The sequence below is a fragment of the Vombatus ursinus genome, unplaced genomic scaffold (assembly GCF_900497805.2).
Source record: "Vombatus ursinus unplaced genomic scaffold, bare-nosed wombat genome assembly UNPS02014832.1, whole genome shotgun sequence".
Taxonomy (NCBI): domain Eukaryota; kingdom Metazoa; phylum Chordata; class Mammalia; order Diprotodontia; family Vombatidae; genus Vombatus; species Vombatus ursinus.
Genome location: NW_020954610.1, coordinates 33,215,422 through 33,237,863, shown reverse-complemented (window position 1 = coordinate 33,237,863; position 22,442 = coordinate 33,215,422). Strand labels below are relative to the sequence as shown.

At 37.6% G+C, this 22,442-nt stretch overlaps 1 protein-coding gene across 1 annotated transcript in view; it reads left to right on the top strand.

Annotated features, from left to right (window-relative positions):
- The window catches only part of MTAP (methylthioadenosine phosphorylase), a 64,998-nt gene extending 43,926 nt beyond the window's left edge, over window positions 1-21,072 (top strand). The window contains exons 5-8 of the mRNA XM_027839061.1: window positions 6,825-6,927; window positions 13,380-13,619; window positions 16,181-16,303; window positions 20,148-21,072. Of these exons, the coding sequence (XP_027694862.1) occupies window positions 6,825-6,927; window positions 13,380-13,619; window positions 16,181-16,303; window positions 20,148-20,186 (505 nt within the window). The 3' untranslated portion in view covers window positions 20,187-21,072. The remainder of the gene's footprint in view (window positions 1-6,824; window positions 6,928-13,379; window positions 13,620-16,180; window positions 16,304-20,147) is intronic.
- Window positions 21,073-22,442: the final 1,370 nt, after the last annotated feature.

Here is a 22,442-nt window from a genome sequence, read left to right as displayed (position 1 = left end):
TAGTATGCCTCTATCTGCATTCAAACTCCATAGTTCTTTCTTTGGATGTGGATAGCATTTTCCATTATGAGACCTTTGGAGATGTCTTAGATCCTTGCATTGCTGAGAAGGGCTATGTCTATCTGCGTTAGTCATCACACAATGTGGCTGTAACAAATAATTTTTTAAAAGAGCTGTTCAAGAAAAATCATACTATATGGCTGTAAAAGAAGAATCAGTCAGCCCATTTTTCCGTATCTAGCAGTATATGCAATAGACCACACTCATACCTATCCCCATCTCAGCAAAATAACAGAGGGGGAGGTATTTCAATCTCACCTCAATTGCCCCAATCTCACCTCACTGTCCAGCTCCTTCTCAGCAGATAGTTTTACTGATGAGGAAATGGGAACCTCAGTGTCAGTCAGTCATCATACACTTATTAAGCACTTAGTATATGCCAGGCACTGTTCTAAGCACTGGGAATACAAAAAAAGGCAAGAGACAGACTGCTTTCAAAGAGCTCACAGTCTAATTGGGGAAGACAACATGCAGGAAAACAATTATATATTAGTGAGCTACAAATAAGAATTAATCATTTTCACATTTTCCTAACTTAGACATTATAGTTATTTAGTATTCAGTTTAGCCTTATTGTTATTTTTATTTTCATCGTTGTAGATGTTGAACATTTTTTGTCCTTTATTTTTCTGATCTAATTAATGATAGGTCATTTTAAAACTCGAATTCTGAAATAATCTCTTTTTTTAAACAACAACTAAGCTAATTGTCAGTTGGGGATTACCGAATGTTCGTCAGGAACAACACCAAATACAATTGTTTGGACGACTAGTATGTGGTTGGAATTCATGGGTGTGTTACTGTCAAATTGTTTGCATGTTGTAAATTATTTCTGTGGTACCAGAACTGCATTCCTTATTCTCACGTGGCATTTTTTTTTTCTTCCCTTGCATGAAACTATGCTTCTTGTTTTTCCTTTTTGTTTTGTTTCCCATGGAAGTGGATCTGAATCTACAGTCTTATTAATTTGACATGTTTTTGGCTATATGGGGAGTTAAGCAGCAGGTGAACTGAATGACTCCTGAAGTCCGTTCCAACACATAGACTCAAAGGCCATTTAGTCTAACCTATACCTGACCAGTCATCCCTTCTACAACATTCAACATTGCCCTAAATTTTTCCTGCTTTCAGACTCCCCACCAAAGAACTTTAGCATCTCCCAGATGTTGCAGTATGCCTTAGGTTGACATTTAATGAAATAACAAATCAAATTTGTCTTTTTCCAGAATGAGGGAAAAGCTGCTACATCTTATGGCAGCCTATTCTATTTTTGTCAGGCAGCAACAGGCATATATTAAGCTCTTATTCTGTGCCAGGCACTGTGCTAAGCTCTGGGGATAGGAAGAAAGGCCGAAGCAGTTCCTGCCATCACAGAGCTCACAGTCTACAGTCAACAACGGATATATAAACTATATACAGGGTAAATTGGAAGTAATTTCAGAGGGTAACTATTGCTTAGCAAGATTTTCCTTATATTAATACTGCATTTACCAATCTGTATTTTCCATCCCTTTGGCACAAGCAGAACAGTCACTTGAAGACCGCTTCCTAATTCTTCTCTTCTTCATTTAGACATCCTTAAGCCCTGTGGCTGATTTTCATATTTCATATTCTGCAGTTGTTGCTTGTCCAAGATCCAGTTTGGAGCAATACCCTTCCATTTTAGTATCCATCAGTGCTGTATCTATAGGGTAGTTTTTCCAAGCTTCATTATTGGGATGGTTGCAGAAGAAGAGAGTTCACTCCAGTTCCCTCCACTTCTGCAAAATACTGTGAATGAGAAGAATTACCTCTTTAACCTTCTTTCATTTCCTCTGGCCCAGCCTGCCTTCCAAGTAATACAGAGACAATAATTATTTCTCCCTCTGGCAACTTAATTCTTACCTTCTCAGAGCTGCACCTGGATTCAGAGTGACTTGCCTTCTTCTCCTCCTCCCCCCACCCTCCAAATGGAGCTGAATCATAAGCGCCTTTAGCAGATTTTCTAGCTAAGGATTAGAAAAGAAACATTTATGTATAGTATGAAGGTTAGTGTAAACATTACTGTAGAGTATAGTATGAGAATGAGTGGAAAGACCTTTCTGAAATGGAACTTCATCTTTTTCTGCTGACAATTCCTTAATGGCACCTAGCTCAACTCTGCTTTTCTTCCCCTCTTCAAACTTTCTTCCATCTTTCTTCCAAATTAGAGGTTTTTTCCTAGCTTTGCTGCTCCTTCGCTGAGTAAGTACACTCAGGAAATGGCAAAAGGAAGGCATAAAACCAGAGCAGAGGAGGAAACAATAGGGGGCATATAAAAAGGCCAAAGTGGTGTTGGCTGGGATCTGCCCAACCATTTGACTCAATTTTAGTGGATGGACCCTCAAGAAATTTTGGAAAATATCTTTCTTCCAGTTGACTAATATTTACTTTTTATTAGGATTGAGACCTGAATTTGTTTGGCTTGTGTATTGTTATAAAGTACACTCAAAATAAAAAATTGCCACGTATAAAAATGTTTGTAAAATTTCCTAGTTTATTTTGTAGCCATCTATGTTGAGTATATATAATCTTATGGATTTGTGAGGAACAGACATTTTTGAAGTAATATTTCTTCCTTTCTCTTTAGTAAAGAAGTATCTCTAAAGTTTTTTTAAAATTATTTTTATTTATATCATTTGTTTTTACATTACTACATTTCACAACATATTCTTCTCCCAACCCATAGAGGAAAAAACCCAGTAAGACAGATCAGTAAAACTAACCACTTTATCTGATGTTGGATATTATACGCAGTGTTCCACACCCATAGTGTCTGTTCACTTCATATTTATCTTGTGGAGCCAGGCGTAGGTGGTGTAATTTCACAACACTTCGTTTTGATTATTTAGCTGTTGCTGCTCTTTCTATTTATGTTGCTGTTTTCTTTATCTCTAGTAAATATGTTTTTTAGAAGAAATTTTTGTTTTGTAAAACTGAGCATGGGGCAGCTAGGTGGTGCAGTGGATAGAGCACTGGCCCTGACTTCAAATCCGGCCAAATCAGACAAATAGCACTTAACGAGTTGTGTGACTCTGGGCAAGTCACTTAACCCCAATTACCTCACCGGGAAAAAAAAAAAAACTGAGCTTATGTTTGTTAAATTTTTGTGTGTTGTAAGGGGAAAATATATGGTAGAGAATTGAGAATTATTTCTATCAGTCTTCTTAACATAGACAATTGTTCTACTTTGCCAGAGAGTTTGAGTTATATTCTTTGCATGTCTTGTTTGGGACATGTCTATTGTTTTGAAGCATATTATTTGATCATGGGCTTTTTTGGTGTTCTTTATGGTTTTGCCATCTTCTAAGCTCTTGACTTGCAAGTTATATTTTGAACGTTTCTTTTTAATTCAGTCATTTGAAATTTAGAACACAACTTTTCATAGAAAAGTTGGAAGGACCTTTATGAAATATAAAAATGGAAGGAAAGCTAGAATCAGAAGAATGGTTGCTGTACATTGCTGAATGTGATCATAGGAGGTAGAGTGAATGGACAGAGAATCCCAGTGGGTACATTAGAGGAAGAAGCTGAAGTGTTATATATTATGTGTAGAAATTAATGTAGTTAATAGTCTGTATTGATGTCTGATGCTGTTTGTTTTTTAAAAAAATAAATTCAGTTGGCAACTTTTGTCTTTACATTAGAGACATTTTAACCCCCACTCCCAGAGTTAACTCTCCTTTGTTAAAAAGAAAGGCAATTAAATAAGAAGCTTCCAATGGAGCAACCATATCTACCAATTATGTGCCATCCTAGTTGTCTTCCACTTTTCCTTAGTGTGGTTCGCTATCTCTTTGGAACCTTCAGTAGTTTTTCAGTGCTCAGTTTGACTTCCGTTAGAAAGTCTTTTCATTTAATTAGTAGTAATTGGAGATAACTCTTCTCATGCTTCTACTTATTTTATTCTGCATGTTCTGGTGCAATTTTTCTCTCATTTCCTCTGAATTTCTTATATCTGTCTGTGCTTACTTTACCATAAAATTCCTATATGTCAGATAGTATTTTAATGACTGTCTTCCAGGTTTGACTTTTACAGGGTTTTTTTTTTTTACCTTTGCCAGTTTGCATGATATGAGATAAAACCTCGAGTAGCTTTGCCGTAGTGTAACAGGCAACTTTCTTGAGGTAAATAAAACCTTGACTAGTTTTAATTTACATATCTCTTACTATTAGTAATTTGGAATATGTTTTCATGTAGTCACAAATAAGCTGCAGTTCTTTTGAAAACTCTTATTAGGACGTGCTTGTGGTGTTTCGTATATTTGTGTCAATTTTCTATATATATATATATATATCAGACTTTTATCTATGATACAAATATTTTCCTTATCCTACTTGTTTCTTTTCTAGTTCTGCATTGATTTTAGTCTTTCAAAATCTTTTTATGTATTCTCAATTGTCTCTTTTATTTTACTTTGTTCTCCTCTATCCATTTTTTAGTTAAGAATTTTCCCTCAGTAATAGTTGGGAAAGGTACCAGACCTCATTTTATTCCTTTTTTTCTTTTGTACTGTGTGACATTTTATTGTCAGCTCAAATCTCCACCTGATTTCTGCTTCACTCTTTTTTAGCTTTTCCAGTAGTTTTTATTTCTAACAAGTTAAACTTCTAATAAAACATAGGATAAGAATGGGGAAAAAAATGTTATACATGGCTCTTTGGCTGCAAAAGCCTTGATGTTGTCATAATGTAAATTTGTTATAGAAAAAAAAATAGTCTCAGCGCTGTGGTTTGGAATGGTCCTGTTTCAGTGCTAATGATTAAATAGGGAAAAGTGGTAAACTTGTGATTTCTTGGGAATAAGGAATTCCAGGAAGACAAGAAGGCCCAACCTCTAGTCTTAGAAAGTTCCCCAGGGTACTGAGAAATTAAGTGACTTACCCAGGGTTACCTGGGTGGTATTGGTACTTGAACGCAGATCTTCCTAGCTAAGGCCAGCTCTTTTAACCACTACTTTGAGCTCCAACTCCATTAAATATAACATTGAATAAGTAGAATGCTGGTGCTTAGAGAAAGACATCTTTCATTCAGGAAAAGGTAAAATGGACATTTGTGGAGATTCACAGAACGGCAGAAATTAAAAATTAGAAGGAATGCCTCTGTTACATTCCCAACAAGTGGTTTTCCTATGTAGCCGAGCCCAGAAGAGTTTGGAAATATGCTGGGTTTAGTCTAAAGAAAAGGTAGAAAATTTAATTATCATGATAGAAAAAAGAGAAACAATTGAATAAGGGTTTAGGGTTTTTTTTTTTTTAAGGTAGAGGAATAATTGCTTACATAGTGCTTTATATCAATTACTGAATCCTCGTAACAGTTCTCTGAAGTAGGTAATATAGATAATAGGACTCATTTGATAGATGAAGAAATTAATGTTTAGGAGAGAAATTCAAATGAATAAATATTCATGGTCACCTGCTTAATAAGTAATGAAACTAGAACTTAAACCAATGTCTTCTCCTGTGTTCAGTATTCTTCCTATGTTATAATGAAAAAAAGGGTAAGAGAGATGGAGAGAAAGAAGGAAAAGGAATTAAGTGGGGTAGGTAGACAGAAGTAGTTATGAAGAGAGAAAAAAGATTATCATGGAGTAACTTTTTTCTTTTTTTGCCTAGGCAGTGGAGTTAAGTGACTTGCCCATAGTCACACAGCTAGTAAGTGTTATGTGTATGAGGCCAGATTTGAACTCAGGTCCTCCTGAATCCAGGGCCGGTGCTCTATCCACTGTGCAACCTAGCTGCTCCACTACCAAGGTTTTTTAAAGTAATATTTTTACAACCATAGGCATACCTAGGAATATAACCTTGGACCCTTGTTTTGTGGGACTTGTGAAGCAGTGACGTAGACTAGTGACCTATAAGTGGCAGAATTATTGGTATGTGTCTTAAAATTAGGTATTTTTGTACCTCATTTTCAGCTCTATCTGGAATTGTTTTGAGATTGTTACAACTTTACCTTTAAAGTGCCCCAAGACAGCATGGGGGCTGGGAGATTTGCTGGCCAGAAGAAAATCTCTGTTTTAACTTCAATTGCACTTTTGGTTTAAGCTTAAGTCACTGTTTTGGTATGTGATTAAATGGCAATAATGCATTATTTCTGGTAGGCAAATCTTCCTTTTGAGCTTTGGATCAGGAAAAACTGTTCCTTTTAGAGTCCCACACCTTGGGAACAGGAAATAAATGATGTTTTACTTTGCAGCAGCTATTTTAAACTCTGATTTCGGTTTCTCCATAACCCAAAGGAAAGATCAGATAGTTCTGTTTCCTGACTCACTTATGAATTCAAGCATTACTAGATCTCCAAAACATGAATAATGAGTGGACTTACTTTGGATTACCACTGAGGGGAAGGGACTAAGAGACATTTGATATTTTGTGATTCAAGAAGTCAGTTATTTCAAGGAGCATCAGAGATGTTTCTTTAAACAAGCTTTCTAGATCCGGCTCAAGATATGGTTTTAGCTTCCTCTTTATTAGCTGTGGCATTGAGACTTGAGAATAACAAACTGAAATCCACATAAAAATTATGAAACCCATCTTACAGCTGTTGGCATCAAACTCCTCTCTTCCATTAGACCAGAAACTATACTTTAAAAAAATATATATCAATTCTAACTTATGAGAAGGCTAACAGGGAGGCAGAACATAAGAGGAAGTGAAGAAACTGACGGTCTATCCATCCTTTGACACCTCGGTAGCTGAATAATTGAGATTTGATTGTGTTTTACTTTTCATTTATTTTTATAGGACAACCAAAAGACCTCAAACCTTCTATGATGGAAGCCATGCCTGCTCGGGAGGAGTGTGTCACGTTCCAATGGCTGAGCCATTTTGCTCTAAAACCAGAGAGGTTAGTAGAGTACCTGAAAACCCAATCCAAATTTGTGATGTACAGACTTCAGTGATGTGGTAGGGGGAAAAGACATTTGTCACCCACTGATTTTCGAAGTTGATTTGGTAACTCCTGTTGATTAGGCTTTTGTTCCCTTTTCCCCTGCACTATTTCACATGCATCTTCCCAAACGTGGGTCAAAAGAAGTACATCTTTCATTCATAGACATAAAAGTAGCTTTATTTCACTATGAAGACTTCAAATCCCTGATTGTCAAACACCTCAGAATGTATCCAAAATGGCTTCTTTACAGGAATCTCTTTAAGCCTCTTGTCCATTTTGTGAGAGTTAGTTTCATTAAAACTAGATAATATTACAATCTGTGAATCCATTTTCCTGGACACCTTATACACTATAATACCTCGCAATATGTTGACATCAGATGTGCACATGAGTTGCACATCTTAACCCCTCCACATTCTGGCACTCTTCTTCCTTCACGATACTTCTTGTATTGTACATAACATTAACGAGGGTACCAGTATCAACTGGCGTCTCGGTGGTGCAGTAGATAAAAGGACTGGGCATGGAATTGGAAAACCTGAGTTCAAATCCTACCTCAGACACTTACTAGCTGGGTAACCCTGCATAAGTCATTTAACCTCTGTTTGCTTCAGTTTCCTCAACTGTAAAATGGGGGTAATAATAGCATCTACCTCCCAGAGTTGTTGCAAATATCAAGTGGAATAGTAACTGTAAAGCACTTAGCACAGTTCCTGGCACTTAGCAGGCGCTATATAAATACTAGTTCTCATTATTATTGTTGTTGTTGTTTTCAACATCAGTAACATCATTATTATTATTATTGATTCATATATAAATAGAAGTTCTAATCTTTTTTCCTGCAGTCCAAGAGGTCATCCTAAAAATTCTGGTTTTGAGACCACTGCTTTAAATTATATAAAAATATGTATATACATTGCAAGATCTTGCATTCACAGTTTTGTCCATACATTCAGGAATTCGGGTCTGCCTGCCTTGTTTACCCAGCAGTACAGCTTCAAGGAAATATCGAACATATTGAGTTTCCTTTTCAGAAATGGAATATAAAGAATGGAATTAGGAGAAGGGCATATGGGAGTTCAAAACATACAAGTCATTACTGTGTTAGTGCAGCTGGTACAGGCAAGGAACTAAGTTTCTAAATCACTTTAGGGAACATTTTAGGGACTAGTATGTATATATACATTATGTGCATGTAAATTTTTTGCCACCAAAGGCCTTGGCACTGTCAATAGTTCAACATCAAGAACTGTGTTCTGTTCCCCAAGGAAGCCTTGTCTGGGAATCATGTTGTTCAGCTTTCTACTACAGCTCAAACCAGTTGATTGGGTAGGTGTGGCTGCTGAGGGAACTTAGTCGCAGACCTGGTTCCAACTCATGTCTAAGATGGCCCTAGCCTGATTACTGGTGATCACTACAGAGAGGAAACAGCACCCGTGTCATTTGTTGATGCTAAGGAATATGTCAGGCAGAGGCTTGACACAGCAGAGTGTTTTTTATTGCAGGGAGGAGTGAGGTGAGAAGAGAGTTGGGAGCAGTTCAGCAACATTGGACACTGGGTTTGGAGGAGTGCTCAAATGCTGGGTTTCCAGGAGGTTGAGTTAGAGGGTTTTCTTGGCTGGGTGCCGGTTTGTCATGAACTAGATGGAGACACAAGCACAGCTCTTAACCTTAGTTACCAAGGGAGGGTAGAACGGGGACCAAAAGAGATTGGGTCTGGGTGTAGGGTACAGTTCTGAGTGTCCACAGTGTCCCTTAATATTAGCTTTTAAAGAGCCAGAGTGACTCCAAGAAGGCATAATCAGCAAGATCACCAAACCCAACTTACTGCAAACTGATATAAAGTTTTCAGTGGAAATGACATTTTAAAAGAGGTATTGCCATCTCCTTTGGTGCTTTACCCTAAGAATGACAGGACCTTTCCTTTTGACTTGCAGCTAGAACCTTCTGTGTTTGTATGTTGTTTTCTCCATTAGAATGTAAGCTTCTTGAGAGCAGGGACTGTTTGATTTTTCTATTTGTATTTCTAGTTCCTTGCATGTAGTAAGCACTTAATAAATGTTTTATTCATTCATTTATTCGTATGTCTATACATTATGTTACATATATAATGTAAATATACATATTCATACATACACATAGAAAGACATAGTTAAGTGCAAACTTATGTGTGAGTGAAAATTTGATCATTTGTCTACAGATTGATTCTCATGAGACCACAAAGGACTGGGCAGGAATCTTGAAATTCAGTAGGCTGAATCAGTTATATTGCTCTATGAACAGAAATGAAAATGGCAACTATCTAGTCTTTGGTTTAGTTTTTTGGTAGGTCAACTATTCTTTTTCCAGGTCATACTCTGTAATCATAGGTGTCCCTCATGGTTCTGTCCTGGACCCTCTTCCTTCTCCCTCTATACTTTTTCACTTCATAATCTCATCAGTTCTTGTGGATTTAATTACAATCTCTATGCTGATGATTCTCAGATCTACCTGTTCTGTCCCGATCTCTCTACTGACCTCTGATCTTGCATCTCTAACTGCTTTTCAGACGTGTCAGACTGGATGTCCAGTAGACATCTTAAACCCGATATGTCTAGAACAGAACTCATTATCTCTCCTTCACCTTTCCAATTACTGTAGAGGTCAATTCCATCTTCCTAATCCCTCAAAAATGTACAACTCTAGAAGTCATCTTTGACCCTTCACTGTCTCTCACCACCCATATCCAAGCTGTTGCCAAGGCCTTTTGATTTCACCTCTATAACATCTTTCCTATATGCCCTCTTCTCTGACACTGCCACCACTCTAGTGCAGGCCCTTATCACCTCACCCCTTGATTACTGCAGTAGCCTGCTGGAGGAGGATCTGCCTGCTTCAAGTCTCTCCTCATTCCAATTCATCTTCTATATCAGCCACTATAAATGATTTTCCTAAAGTGCAGGTCTAGCCGTATCACTCCCCTGCTCAATAAACTCTATCCCTATTGCCTTCAGGATCAAATACAGAATGTTCTGCTTGGCATTCAAAGCCTTTCATAACCTGGCTTCCTCCTACTTTTACAGTATTTACCCCTTACTTCCTGACCTGTAGTCTTCAGTCCAATGACACTGGCCTCCTGGCTATTCCGCAAACAAGACACTCCATCTTTCTTGGCTCCAGGCATTCTTTCTGTCTGTCCCCCATGCCTGGAATGACCTCTGTCCTCAACAGCACCTATTTTTTTTCCTGCTTTCCTTTAAATCCCAACTAAAATCTCATCTTTTCCTGGAAGCCTTTCCCCACCCCTCTTAATTTTTGTGCCTTCCTTCTGTTACTTATTTCCTACTTATCCTGTATATCGCTTGCTTTGTATATGTTTGAACATTCTTTCTCCCATTATATTGTAAAGCTCCTTGAGGACAAGGACTTTTTGTTTTGCCTCTTTATGTCCTCAGCACAGTGCCTATCTCATAGTAGATGCTTAGTAAATGTTGATTGATACATACATATAGCCTTACTTCAAGGCCGAGCTGTATATCTATGATTGCACCACAGTGTTTGATGTTGTTTCAGCTGCTTCAGAGGACTTCAGCAAGAATGGAAATAATGAAAAAGCATTCTTTCATTTAGGAAAAATGGGCAGTCAAACAGCACTTCCTTTCATTCACTAAATGTAATAGAACTTTAATAATAACCTCAAAATGATTGAGGCAACTAGATGTCATAGGGGGTGGACTGTTAGAGACTACTGCAGTGTCAGGAAAATCTGAATTCATATCCTTCCTCAGATATTTACTAACTATGTGACCCTGGGCAAGTCATTTAACCTCTCTTTGAACCTCAGTTTCATCATCTATAAAATGGGAAAAGTAATGGCATCAACCTAACAGAATTGTGAAAATAGGATAAGGTAATATATATAAAATGCTTTGCAAACTTTAAAGCAGTATGTAAATCCCAGATGATGATGATGATGATGATAAAGGACTTAGAAGCATGAACTCAAAATTTTTTAAATATACATCACTTCCTCTGCAACTTCAGCTTGGAAAACCCATGCCCTTAAGTTATCTTTCCCTGTAGGCATTTTAAATATTATCTGGGCAAAATGATTCTGAACTGTGACACATTCAGTATAATGATCCAGTGTTGCTTCCATAGTTCATGGAAATTTGGGTATCAGGACTGCTATTAGGACAGTCGGGCAGCTAGGTGATGCAGTGCTGGACCTGGCAGAGTCAAGAGGGACCTGCCTGAGTTCAAATCTCATACAATTCTTGTGTGATCCTGGGAAAGTCATGTCACCACTGTCTGCCTTAGATTCCTCATCTGTAAAATGAGGATAATAATAACACCAACTCTTAGGGTTGTTGTGAAGATCAAATGAGATAATGCTTGTAAAGCACTTAAATCAGTGTCTGGCACATAGTGGGAACACACTTCCTTTCTTTTCCTTATTAAGGTGAGCAAAAGAAAACCTAGTCCCATAAATGTCATACAACTGTTGAGATTCAAGATGCTGGTTAATTGGTTAGACTTTGGTTTGGATCATTGAACCTTTTCCCTCAGTCATCAGTAACTTAAAAAATATTTTGTTTTTTCACTTGCTTTCTCTCAAAGTTTCTGCAACTTGGAATGTGTTTTTCCTTTCCACTTTTAGGTTTTATGCCAGCAAGTAAGAGATTCAGGCAGAGCTTTAATTCTTGAACCAATGATAATTGGTTTTTATTTCAGATTTTCAGAACAGCAGAGTTGAAAATATATTAGAATTTATGGCTGTCATAGACCCAAGTTTTCTTGAACTGGGGCCAGTTCTGGGCTTCATGACTACATTTTTCATTTGAATTTTGGTAGGAGCTGTTCAAGATCTCATCTTGATAAGGTTCTTGCATGAATTCTCCCTACCTGCTAAAATGATAGTTTTCCCCCTTCTTTCTTTCGTCTCTCTTCCCCCCTCCCCCACCATTAATAGATATCCTCTGAAAGAGGGAAAGGGTAGGGATATAGAGGTACCCCTTGTGTGACTTAAAACTACTTCACTGGGTCCATAGTCTCTCCTGTCTGGATACTCCATTCAGGAGTGCATATTGCAACCCATCCATATTTTTGTGTCCTGTACAGGCCTATGTCCTCCCATGAATACGTTGAAGAGTTGGGAATGTGCCTCTAGGTCTTGATTCATTGTTTCAAGTGTACTAATGAGTGTGCCACTCAGGCTTTCTTTCCATTTATTAACCCTCTTGATTATTACATGATCAAGAGGATATGTCCTCCTTTTCTACGCATTCATTTCCAAAAGCAAATGTCAAATTCCTGGCCATAAGTGGTACCCCAGTAGGGCTGGAACCAGATTAAAATGTAATTAGAAAGTGTTTAACAAAATAAACATACAATTCAATGTAGATAATGTTAACCTTTGTGGTTTTCTTAAGTCAGTATGTAGCCCATAGGGATCTGTTTCTATTTGAGTTTGACATCTTTGTCCTAGAGGATACTTATTAGCTGTGTGACCCTGGGCAAGTCATTTGACCTCTGTCTCTGTTTCCTCAGCTATGATAGGGATGACAACTAATAGCACCTACCTTCCAAAGTTATTGGGAGGACCAAATGAGATTCTTAAAGTGCTTAGCACAGTGCCGGGCACATAGTAGGCACTTAATAAATGTTCTTTTCCTTTCTTCCAAGCCTTTTTGTGATGTAAGGATCATAAGGGAAATCACCTAATGTTCAGATAACATTTTTATAGTTTCAGGTTCAGAGGATGGCTATTTAATCCAGATATTATATACTAGGACAATTCAATCATGTATCCATTGACAATTTAGGATTATAGATTTTTGAACTAGAAAGGACTGGGACTTTAGAAGTCATCTAGTTCTTCATTTTAAAGAGAAGGAAAGTCAGGGCCATAGGTTAAGCAAATTGTCCAACATGGTAAATTGCTCAGTGGCAAAACCTGAATTTGTTTTCAATTCCAAATCACTGCATCTCCTGTTACAACATGATGCTTTAATTACATATGCATCATACTGGAACTCAATATGCTGTTGTCAAGCTGAATTTCACCCCTCCTCCCATCTCCTATCCTACTGTCCCTCCCCTACTCATTTTTTACTTCTAGGTCAGTAGTTCTAACCATTTTTTAAATATGAGGATCTTCTTTTAATGTCAAATTTCACAGTCCCACACATGAAATTCTCAAACATTAGAAATTACAGAATAACAATGATAACACATGGTGTACATAGGGATTTGAAAGGTCTCATGGCCAACAACTCCATCCCATACAGACCAAAAGCATGCAATATTGAGAGCAACTGCCCTAGATTGACACATTGTCTTTTAGATGTACCTTTAAGAAACTTAGAGGTGTTTTTGATATGTATAAAATGGCTATGGGCTTCTTTTTGTTTGTTGGTTCCTTTTAGGTTCTCATAGAGACTGCTAAGAAACTTGGACTCAGGTGCCATTCAAAGGGAACGATGGTAACCGTGGAGGGACCTCGTTTTAGTTCTCGGGCAGAAAGCCTGATGTTCCGTGTTTGGGGAGGAGATCTGATCAACATGACCACAGTTCCGGAGGTGGTGCTTGCCAGAGAAGCTGGAATTTGCTATGCAACCATTGCTATGGCGACAGATTATGACTGCTGGAAAGAGCATGAGGAGGCGGTGGGTGGAATCTCTTTGCTTACAGTAGTCCCTTCTTTGATGAAAAATTTTAATAGAGCTAAGTCCATTCAGAGAAAGTTTTCTGTGCTCCTTAGAACTGGTTTTATGTTTAAACAATAACTTAGATTTCGCAAGGTTTGAAATCTGCTTTTGAAAAATGGAAATGAGACTAGCTTTTGGTGTTTACAGAAACACCACATTGTAGAAAAATTTCCCTTTTTCAGTTTTTAGGGGAAACTTTTATCTTGAGATTTGTCTTTGGAAGGGAGTAAAGGACAAACTAATTTCTAAATGATCAGTTATTGCAAAGCTATCTACATTTTCAGAATCTCAACGTTTTTTGGCAACAATTCAGGTTTGGTGTGAAATTTCCTTGGATTAACTTTTTGTTTACTTTCCTTCTGCCCGTCCACCCCTTCCCCCCCAAGAGCAGGGCTTAATACTTCTTGCTTTTTAAGAAGATAATTCATGGTCTAGATAATTCACAGTGCTCAGTTGAACCCCAAGCTATCACTGGCCCCTTACTGGGAAATTTCAAATCTGAATGTTCTTCACTGGGAAGCCATTGATTTCAGAAGTTGAAAAGTATTAAGGTGAAATGGAAAGAACATTGGTCTAGAAATCAGAAAATCAAGTCTTTGGAACTAGCTCTGTCACTAACTCTGACCCTGGGCTGATTTGCCTTCACCTCTCTGGGCCTCAGTTTCCTTATCTGTAAAATGTTGAGGTTGGATGAGATCTCTAAAGTTCCTTCTGTTTCTAAAAGTCATGTGATGGTAGAATAGGGCAACCAATCTGTTCTTTGCTGACTGTGATACTTGCAGATTGCTCTGGAGAGCCACGAAGTACTTTACAGTTTACAAACCACTTTCTTCACAACAGCCCTCTGGGGTAGTTAGTATTATTATTCTCGTTTTACAGATGAGGAAACTTAGAGAGGTTAAGTAACTTGCTCATGATCACATAGCTAGTAAGTAGGACAAGAGTGCTGGGCCTGGCGTCAGGAAGACTCATCTTCCTGAGTTCAAATCTGGCCTCAGATACTTACTAGCTGTGTGACCCTGGGCAAGTCACTTTAACTCTATTGGCCTCAGTTCCTCCTCTGCAAAATGAATTGGAGAAGGAAATGGCAAGTCACTCTTGTTTCTTTGCCAAGAAAACCCCAAGTGGTGTCATGGGGAGTCAGACATAACTGAACGACAATAACTCAACTCCAGGTCGTCTTATTTCATGTCTAGTGTTTTTTCCAACACATTGTGCTCCCTCGTTGGTTGTAGAAGTTCTGAACAAGTATATGAAGGGGCCAGAGCTAACCTTGGGGAAAATGCAAGTTCCTAAGATAAATCACTTTTGAAAGGTGAAAGTAATGCTAGGGTAGAGAGTATGAATGAATGATACATTTGAGTACAGGTATGTAATATAAATGAGGAGAGATGCTTAGACTCAGGCTAAGGGGAGGATACAATAAAAAGATAGTCATACCACCCCTGTATGATGCCTATAAGTCCCAGCACTCTCATGGATATGTCTAAGAAAAAAAGGCCTAGAAAACACTCATCTACAAGACTCCATTGCCAAAATGCTTTTATAGCTTGTCAGAAAAGTTGGCTGTGGAACTTGCAGAAATTCAGAAAGTGACATGTGGTAACTTAAATTTCAATTGGATTTAGCCATGAATAAACTTAAATTTAATTTTAAAAACTGCAGGTGCTAGCCTTTTTCCTGCGTTTTTTTCCTTAACTGAAGCCTTACTATTTGTAAGAAGTGGGGAAGTGCTGAGAGTGAATTTCTGCTGTTGAAAACACATAGATCTGTCAGCTCCCTCCAGAATTTGTTTTGTAGCTATAACTCACCCTGAGGGGTACAAGCAGAGCAAGAGTTTCACAACTGAGAGGTCCCAGCCCCTGATTGAACACTTAGGGATCCCTATGTTAGGTCAACCAGAATCACACATGCCCCATTGATCATTTGTTTTATTTTGCTTTTAATTTATATTATCTATAGTTTAAAACATGGTTTCTTAGGCCATGTTGGAGGAGGAATTGGAAGACAAGCACTCTTCACTCCTTTTTATTTCCTTCTGCCCAGAGTAAAAGGAGTATCTTTTCTCAGAGTTTCTAATTTTTGTTCTTGTGATACTCCATTTTTCTTTGAAATTGAAAACTATTTAAAAATTAAAGTGGGCTTTCTTTAGATAAATAAAAAGTTCCTAACTCTAACTCTGACCCTCACCCTAAATTGTGGAAGGAACCTTAGTGGTTATCTCATCTAACTCCTTGGGAAACTGAGGTCCAGAGAAGTCACTTATCCAGGGTCACAGAGGAAGTAAATAGAAGGTCCCCCATTTAAATATGGAGGGTTCTCTGATTCCAAATCCAGCATTCTTTTCCATTACCTCCTATTTCTTTTAGAAAGTTAGATGCTTAGTATCCACAGTGATATTTTTAAGTCATTTTACATAACCTAAGATGTCTCTTCATGAAACACAATTGTAGTCACAAAATGTAGAAGTGTGAATTGAAAAACATGAGGGCCTTTAATGTTACTTCTATTTTGTCTAGGTTTCAGTTGATAATGTCATGAAGACTCTGAAAGAAAATTCAAATAAGGCCACCAGTTTACTTCTCACTGTAATACCACAGATCGGATCTATGGAATGGACAGAAACCCTGCGCAGCATGAAAGTAAGCTTCTTAAAAATGAACTTGCAGCAGAAGACAAATAATAGACTAATCAGCTGCGTGACTACAATCAACTTTTTCCACCCCCTCAGCTTTGGTCTTCCTTTCCCTGCTTTTGTCTTCACCCTTCAGACTCCTATTCCCTCCTTTTTGTTTTCCCCACATTTTTCACTTCATATGTATTTTCTTGCCTCGATTGTCCTTCTGTACTGCCTCATATAATTTACAGACCCAGGGTTAGGAGAAACATTAGAGGCCACTTAACCCAACATGACCCTGACCAAGAATCTCAATTTCCCAAATGTCCAACAAGAGGTTATCCGGCCTCTGCTTGGAAATAGAAAACTCACTACTTTCCAAAGCAGCCTACTTCACATTGGAATACCTCTAATTCTAATACTTTTTTAGCATGATGACTGCCTTCCTATGAGAGATACTTAATGTAAATAAAGCCTGAGGCTGAAGTTTGGGAATACTGTTTCTTTGCTTTTGGTGATATTTTGAAATTAATAATGATAATAATAACTGTTACGAGAGAAAGATGATGGGAAATTTCCTTGGTTTATCTTTCTTTTTGTCTCCCTCCCCAGTTAGAAGAGAGCATACTGCTGTTTACACATACATACACACACACACACACACACACGAGTTACTGTGCTAGAAAGGTTCTTTTCAAATACTACAGAACCCAGAGCATGCTCTCTTGTTTTTATTTTACATTTCCACATTAGTTATGTTATGAAAGAAGAATCAGAAAAAAAAGGGGAAAACCACAATAAAGGAGAAAAAAAGAGAAAGTAATATGCTTTGATGCACATGTTCAAACTCCATAGTTCTTTCTCTAGATATGGACAGTATTTTCCATCATGAATCTTTTAGAATTGTCTTAGATCATTCTGTTACTGAGAAGAGCTAAGTCTATCAAAGATGGATATCACGCAATGTTAGCATACTCACTTTGCAGACATTATACACAGGAGGCATCCAATAGTCTTATAGGCTGATTATTAATCTTTATTTGTTTTGGTCAAGGAGGCAATCTAAGATTCTGCCACACTGGGTCTCTTCTGTGACATGGTAGCCGCAGATTTATAGGATACTTGCAGTTCTCTGAGAAGCAACTTAGAATAATGACCTGGCTTTATAACAAAGGGAAAACATGCTCAAATAGTACCTATATAAAAAGTGAAGTAGACTGAAAGATCAGAAATTATGATGTGATCCATTCTGAGCAGCTGAGTTTATAGCTTTGAATACCTGAAAAGGTGTGATAAGGAACAATTCTTTTTAAGGTTTTACTTAGAAAAATGCTTTTCATTGGGGAGATTTTCATCATCATCAACCGGAAGTGTTTTGTGAATACCTCCTATAGTAGAATATGGCTGTGAGGAATGTTTTTTTAAAGGCCTAGGTTATATCTATTTAAAGGCCAGATCATATCTCTCCAAAAAGCCTTTCTAAATGCAAAGTTTAGAAACAAAATTGCTAATTTGAGTGTTTAATAAACTTTTACTATAGCTGCATATTAGTTTAGGTCAGATTTATGGTACAATAGAGCTATATTTTTTTTTAATGTGCTCTGTGCACTTTTATTCTGCTAATGAGGCGTTGAGGTAACACTCTTCTCCCTAACCCCTAGCTCCAGCATTTCTGCCAATCTACTTCTTCCCCATGAAGCTTTTTCTTCTCTCCTTAACTAGTTTTCCCTTCTCTTAATTAAAGGTCTTTCATTCCTCTATTTATGCTCTTTCAAATTCTACCTTGTACTGAAATTATTTTATGGCAATAAACTTTGCCTTTATTAAGTGCCTACCATGTGCACTTGATAGGCTTTATAGGTTTAGTGAACAGAGAGCAGAAGACCTGGGTTCAAGTCTGCCTAGAACATTTACAGACTATGTGACCCTGGGCAACGCAGTTAACCCTTTCATTGCTATAGGCAGCTCATGTAAAGTCCGAAGTAGGAGGTAGATTGTCACAGATAACGGGAAGAACAATTAGTCCAGTTTGTCTGGATCCTAGAATGTATAAGGGAGAATACTGTTTAATCAGCTTGGAAAGATAGGCTAAAGCCAGATTATCAAGGATTTTAAATGCTAAATAGTACAGTTTGCATTTTATCCTAAAAGCCAGGGGGAGCCATTGAAGTTTCTTAAGCAGGAAAGTGATCTCTGCTTTAAGACTATTGGTTTAATAGTTGGGGGGTGGGCAGCTAGGTGGTGCAATAGAGTGCTGGGCCTAAAGTCAGGAAGACATATATTCCTGAGTTCAAATCTGGCCTCATACCCTTACTAGCTGGGCAGGTCACTTAACTGTGTTTGCCTGGTTTCTTCATCTGTAAAATGAACTAGAGATGGAAATGGCAAACCGCTCCAGTATCTTTGCCAAGAAAATCCCAAATGGGGTCATGAAGAGTTGGTCATGACTGAACAACAACAAAAGTTATATAGAACAGTGTTGTCTAGCTCTAAGGGAAACAATCGACCACTAAATCCATAGTTAAGTCTCCCTGTGGACCACATATTAACCTTATTTATGTTCTATTGTATTTTTTTTTTAATTTTGTCAGATAGTTCCCGATTACATTTTAATCTGGTTTGGGGGACAATAGGGAGTGTTTCTGGGGCATTTGGCCCTAGGGCAGCATGTTTGACACTGGGTATAGAAAAAGGATTGGAGAGGGGAAAAAGGCTATGTGCATGGAATTTAGTACTGGGAGGGATCTTAGCAATCACTCAGCCCAAGCTTCTCATTTCATAGATGAAGAAACTGAGGCCCAGGGAAGTTATTTGAATTGCCTATGATCAAATAGCTAGTAAGTAGCAGAATGGGATTTAAACCCATATCCTGACCCTAAATACAGTGCTATTCCTATTGTACCACACTACCTCCCTACTAGACTTTTGGTTGTATTCCTGATCTTGGGAACTAGATAGGTAGTGAGTAGAGACTACACTATTAACTTGGAGGTGGGAAGCACCCTAAGGAGTGCTTCTAATATAACCAGAGTTCTGTAGCTTCTTATCCCCAAATGAAATGAGTCATCATAAATATTAAACAGAGGAATTATTTTATTAACAATAGGAAAATAAGTTGCAAGAATAGAAAATACAAACCAAAGGTAGAAATGAAAGCTTTGTTTTAGTTGCCAGGTTTTTTAAATTAAGTAGAATTTCCATGTAAAAGTTTAAATCATCTATATATGAACTGTTAGGGGCTTGCAAAATTATAAGAGACAATTGAATGGAATTTGTAACACACTCTTCCTAAGAATCATCAGGGAGGTATCAAGGTATGATAAATGCAAAGAGTGCCGGATTTAGGGTCAAAAGACCTGGCTCCTAAACATGGCTGATCTAGGTATCATGGCATGTGTAGTGGGAGGAATATTAGAGTTGGATCTAAGAGAGTCCCGGGTTTAAGTCCTATTGCTACTTGTTAATAGTTGTGTGACCTTGGGGTTATCACTTAATCTCTCTGGTTCTTTCCTCATCTGTAAAATAATGATATTGATAATAAACTGGAGTACCTACCCAGGAGGGTTAATGTGAGGAGCAAATGAGATCATATGTTTCGGGTGCTTCAGCATTAAAATTTTCTGTCAGTAGATTTATAATTTTGTTGATGTGGGCCCTCCCTTTTGTTCTAGAGAAGAGGAAACTGAGTCCCCAGAAGATAAAGTAGTTTGCCTGAAGGTCATACCATGGCTTTCCTTTTCCCCTCAGAAATAGTGCCATGTGCTGTTTTCTAGTAAAGAAAACCCAATACATACCTTCAGTTCTTATTACTTGTTTATAATGACCTATTCAAATTCATTAATTTGTTTGACATCTTTTTTTTTTCTCAGCATATGGTCCAGTTTTCCATTATTTTACCAAGACATTGAAATGGTGTGGATACTCAGAGATGCAGAAGAAGTCCCCTCTCCAGTAATTTCCAGGATGTATAATCACCACAAATAATAGAGAATCACATGCTCTGTACCACTTGTGAAATAGTTGCGGTGATAAAAGACTGTATTTACTCAAGAGTTTACTTCTGCTAAGTCTTGGTAGCTTCAGAAGTGAACCTGAAGATTTCTAACAGTACTTGGAAACCGGCTGCCATCCCAGTATCTCTGATGTTTACAAGTTTAAAGAAAGAAAATACCATACTAAAGTGGATCATTTCTCCCAACATTAAATGCTGACAGTATATTTGTGCTCTAAAATGGAGTTAGTTTGTTGAGTCTTTTCTGTTAGAAAAGTACTTGGCATTCATTTTCATTGCCTGTCTTTCCAAGATAAATTACATTTATCTAGAAATGAAGACATAATTCAAGAAAATATGTAGGCATTTTATTGTTGATATTTTATCTATTTTTTAAAAATTGTTGCTGCTTTTGTGGACCTATAAATTCCTTTATATATGGTTTATTAATTTGAGTTTTTTAATTTTTTTAATAAAATCATTTTCTTGCCTACCATAAATTTTTTTTAAAATTTATGATGCATACTGAACAGAATTTCTGAGGAAGACCATTTGGACTTGACTTTTGATGTGTATCAAAAGATACAAAGAGTGTTCCAGGAAAGCTTAACCTTGAAATAGTATGTTTGCCTTTGCTTCTCTGTGGCCTACAACAAAACATTCTTTAAAGTGTTGTAAGCCTTTGTCATTTCAAATGTTTGTGATCATGTTTCAGTTCTATGCTATGTTGTATGTAGACTATGTACAAGCTTGCCTTTGAGATAATCTATTTCTCTAAAAATAAATCATACACACTCCTGCAATCAAGTTGTTAGCATTGTTAGGAAAACAAGCAAGTTGTGGGTCAGTGGTGGGTAGAAGAGAAAATGTGAGAAAATGGAGACTGAGCTGTTAACAGAAATCTTCCCCAAAACCAAAACTAATGGTGAATTTGATAAGCACCCTGCTGAAAATAGGGAGGAGGAGCAGGCCTTTAAAAGATCTAGAAGCACTGATGAGATGGTTAAACTATGCATTTTTCTTAAAAGTAAGAATGCTGGAGCATTGAGAAAGGAGGCAAAAATATTATAGCCCACAGTGCCAGTATTCCATTCCTAAACAGCAGTAACCCCAAGTTCATATAAAGTATCAATGCAGATATTGAAAGAACTGGAGAAATTCTGAATTCTAGAGCTTAAAGGAACCTCTGCAGTGATCTACTCCAGCCCATACCCAAAAAGTTTGTCTCTAGTTTGGGGCTTTTTTAAATTTTTTTTCCGATTAATCAATAAACATTTATTATGCACCTATTATATGCCAGGTGGGCAGCTAGGTAGTATAGAAGATAGAGCAGCAGGCCTAGAGTCAGGAAGATCTGACTTCAAATGCGATCTCAGACACTTACTAGTTGTGTGAACATGGCAAGTCACTTAACCCCTATTTGCCTCAGTTCATCATCTGTAACATAGGGACACACTGGAGAAAGAAATGGCAAACTACTACAGTATCTTTGTCAAGAAAACCCTGTGTATTAAAGTTCATAGGGTCACACAGAGTCAGACATGACTGAACAACAGCAATGTGCCAGCCACTGTTCAAAGGCGGTCGTTGACCTCAAGGAGTTTATAATCTGCTAGGGAGACAACATGCAAACAAATGCATACAAAGCAAGCTACATACAGGACAAATAGGAAATAACAGAGGGAAGGCAATAGAACATTTTTTGTAATCTTTGGCTTCGTTCCCCAGGCTCAAATTCATTTTGAATTTGAATTTTGAATTTTGGCAGACCCATCTTCATCCTCCATTGTTTGACCCTTACTTCTGTATTCTGTAGGTACTTTTTTTTTTTTAAGTTTAAAGAGTGTTGTAGGCTAAGCAATTTGGCCTAGTCAGTCAGATTCAAGCTTTTTCTGTTGAAATATAGTAGGCACTTGTAAGATAAGCCTTGGTGGTTTTGAGCCCACCATGACAGTCTCTCCTTAATGGAGGCTGTAATGCAGAATCATGGAATGCATGGAAACCATTGCTATAAAATTAGGCCATAGAAACACACTGATAATATTTTTAAGGTTAATCTAGCCATGTGTCCAAAAATAATGTCTAGCTAACAGTTTATCTCCTCTTTTTCAGCAGCATAAGTTCCCTTTTATTATGTATTCTCATGGCAGAGGGTACATGGATGGAAAAAAAA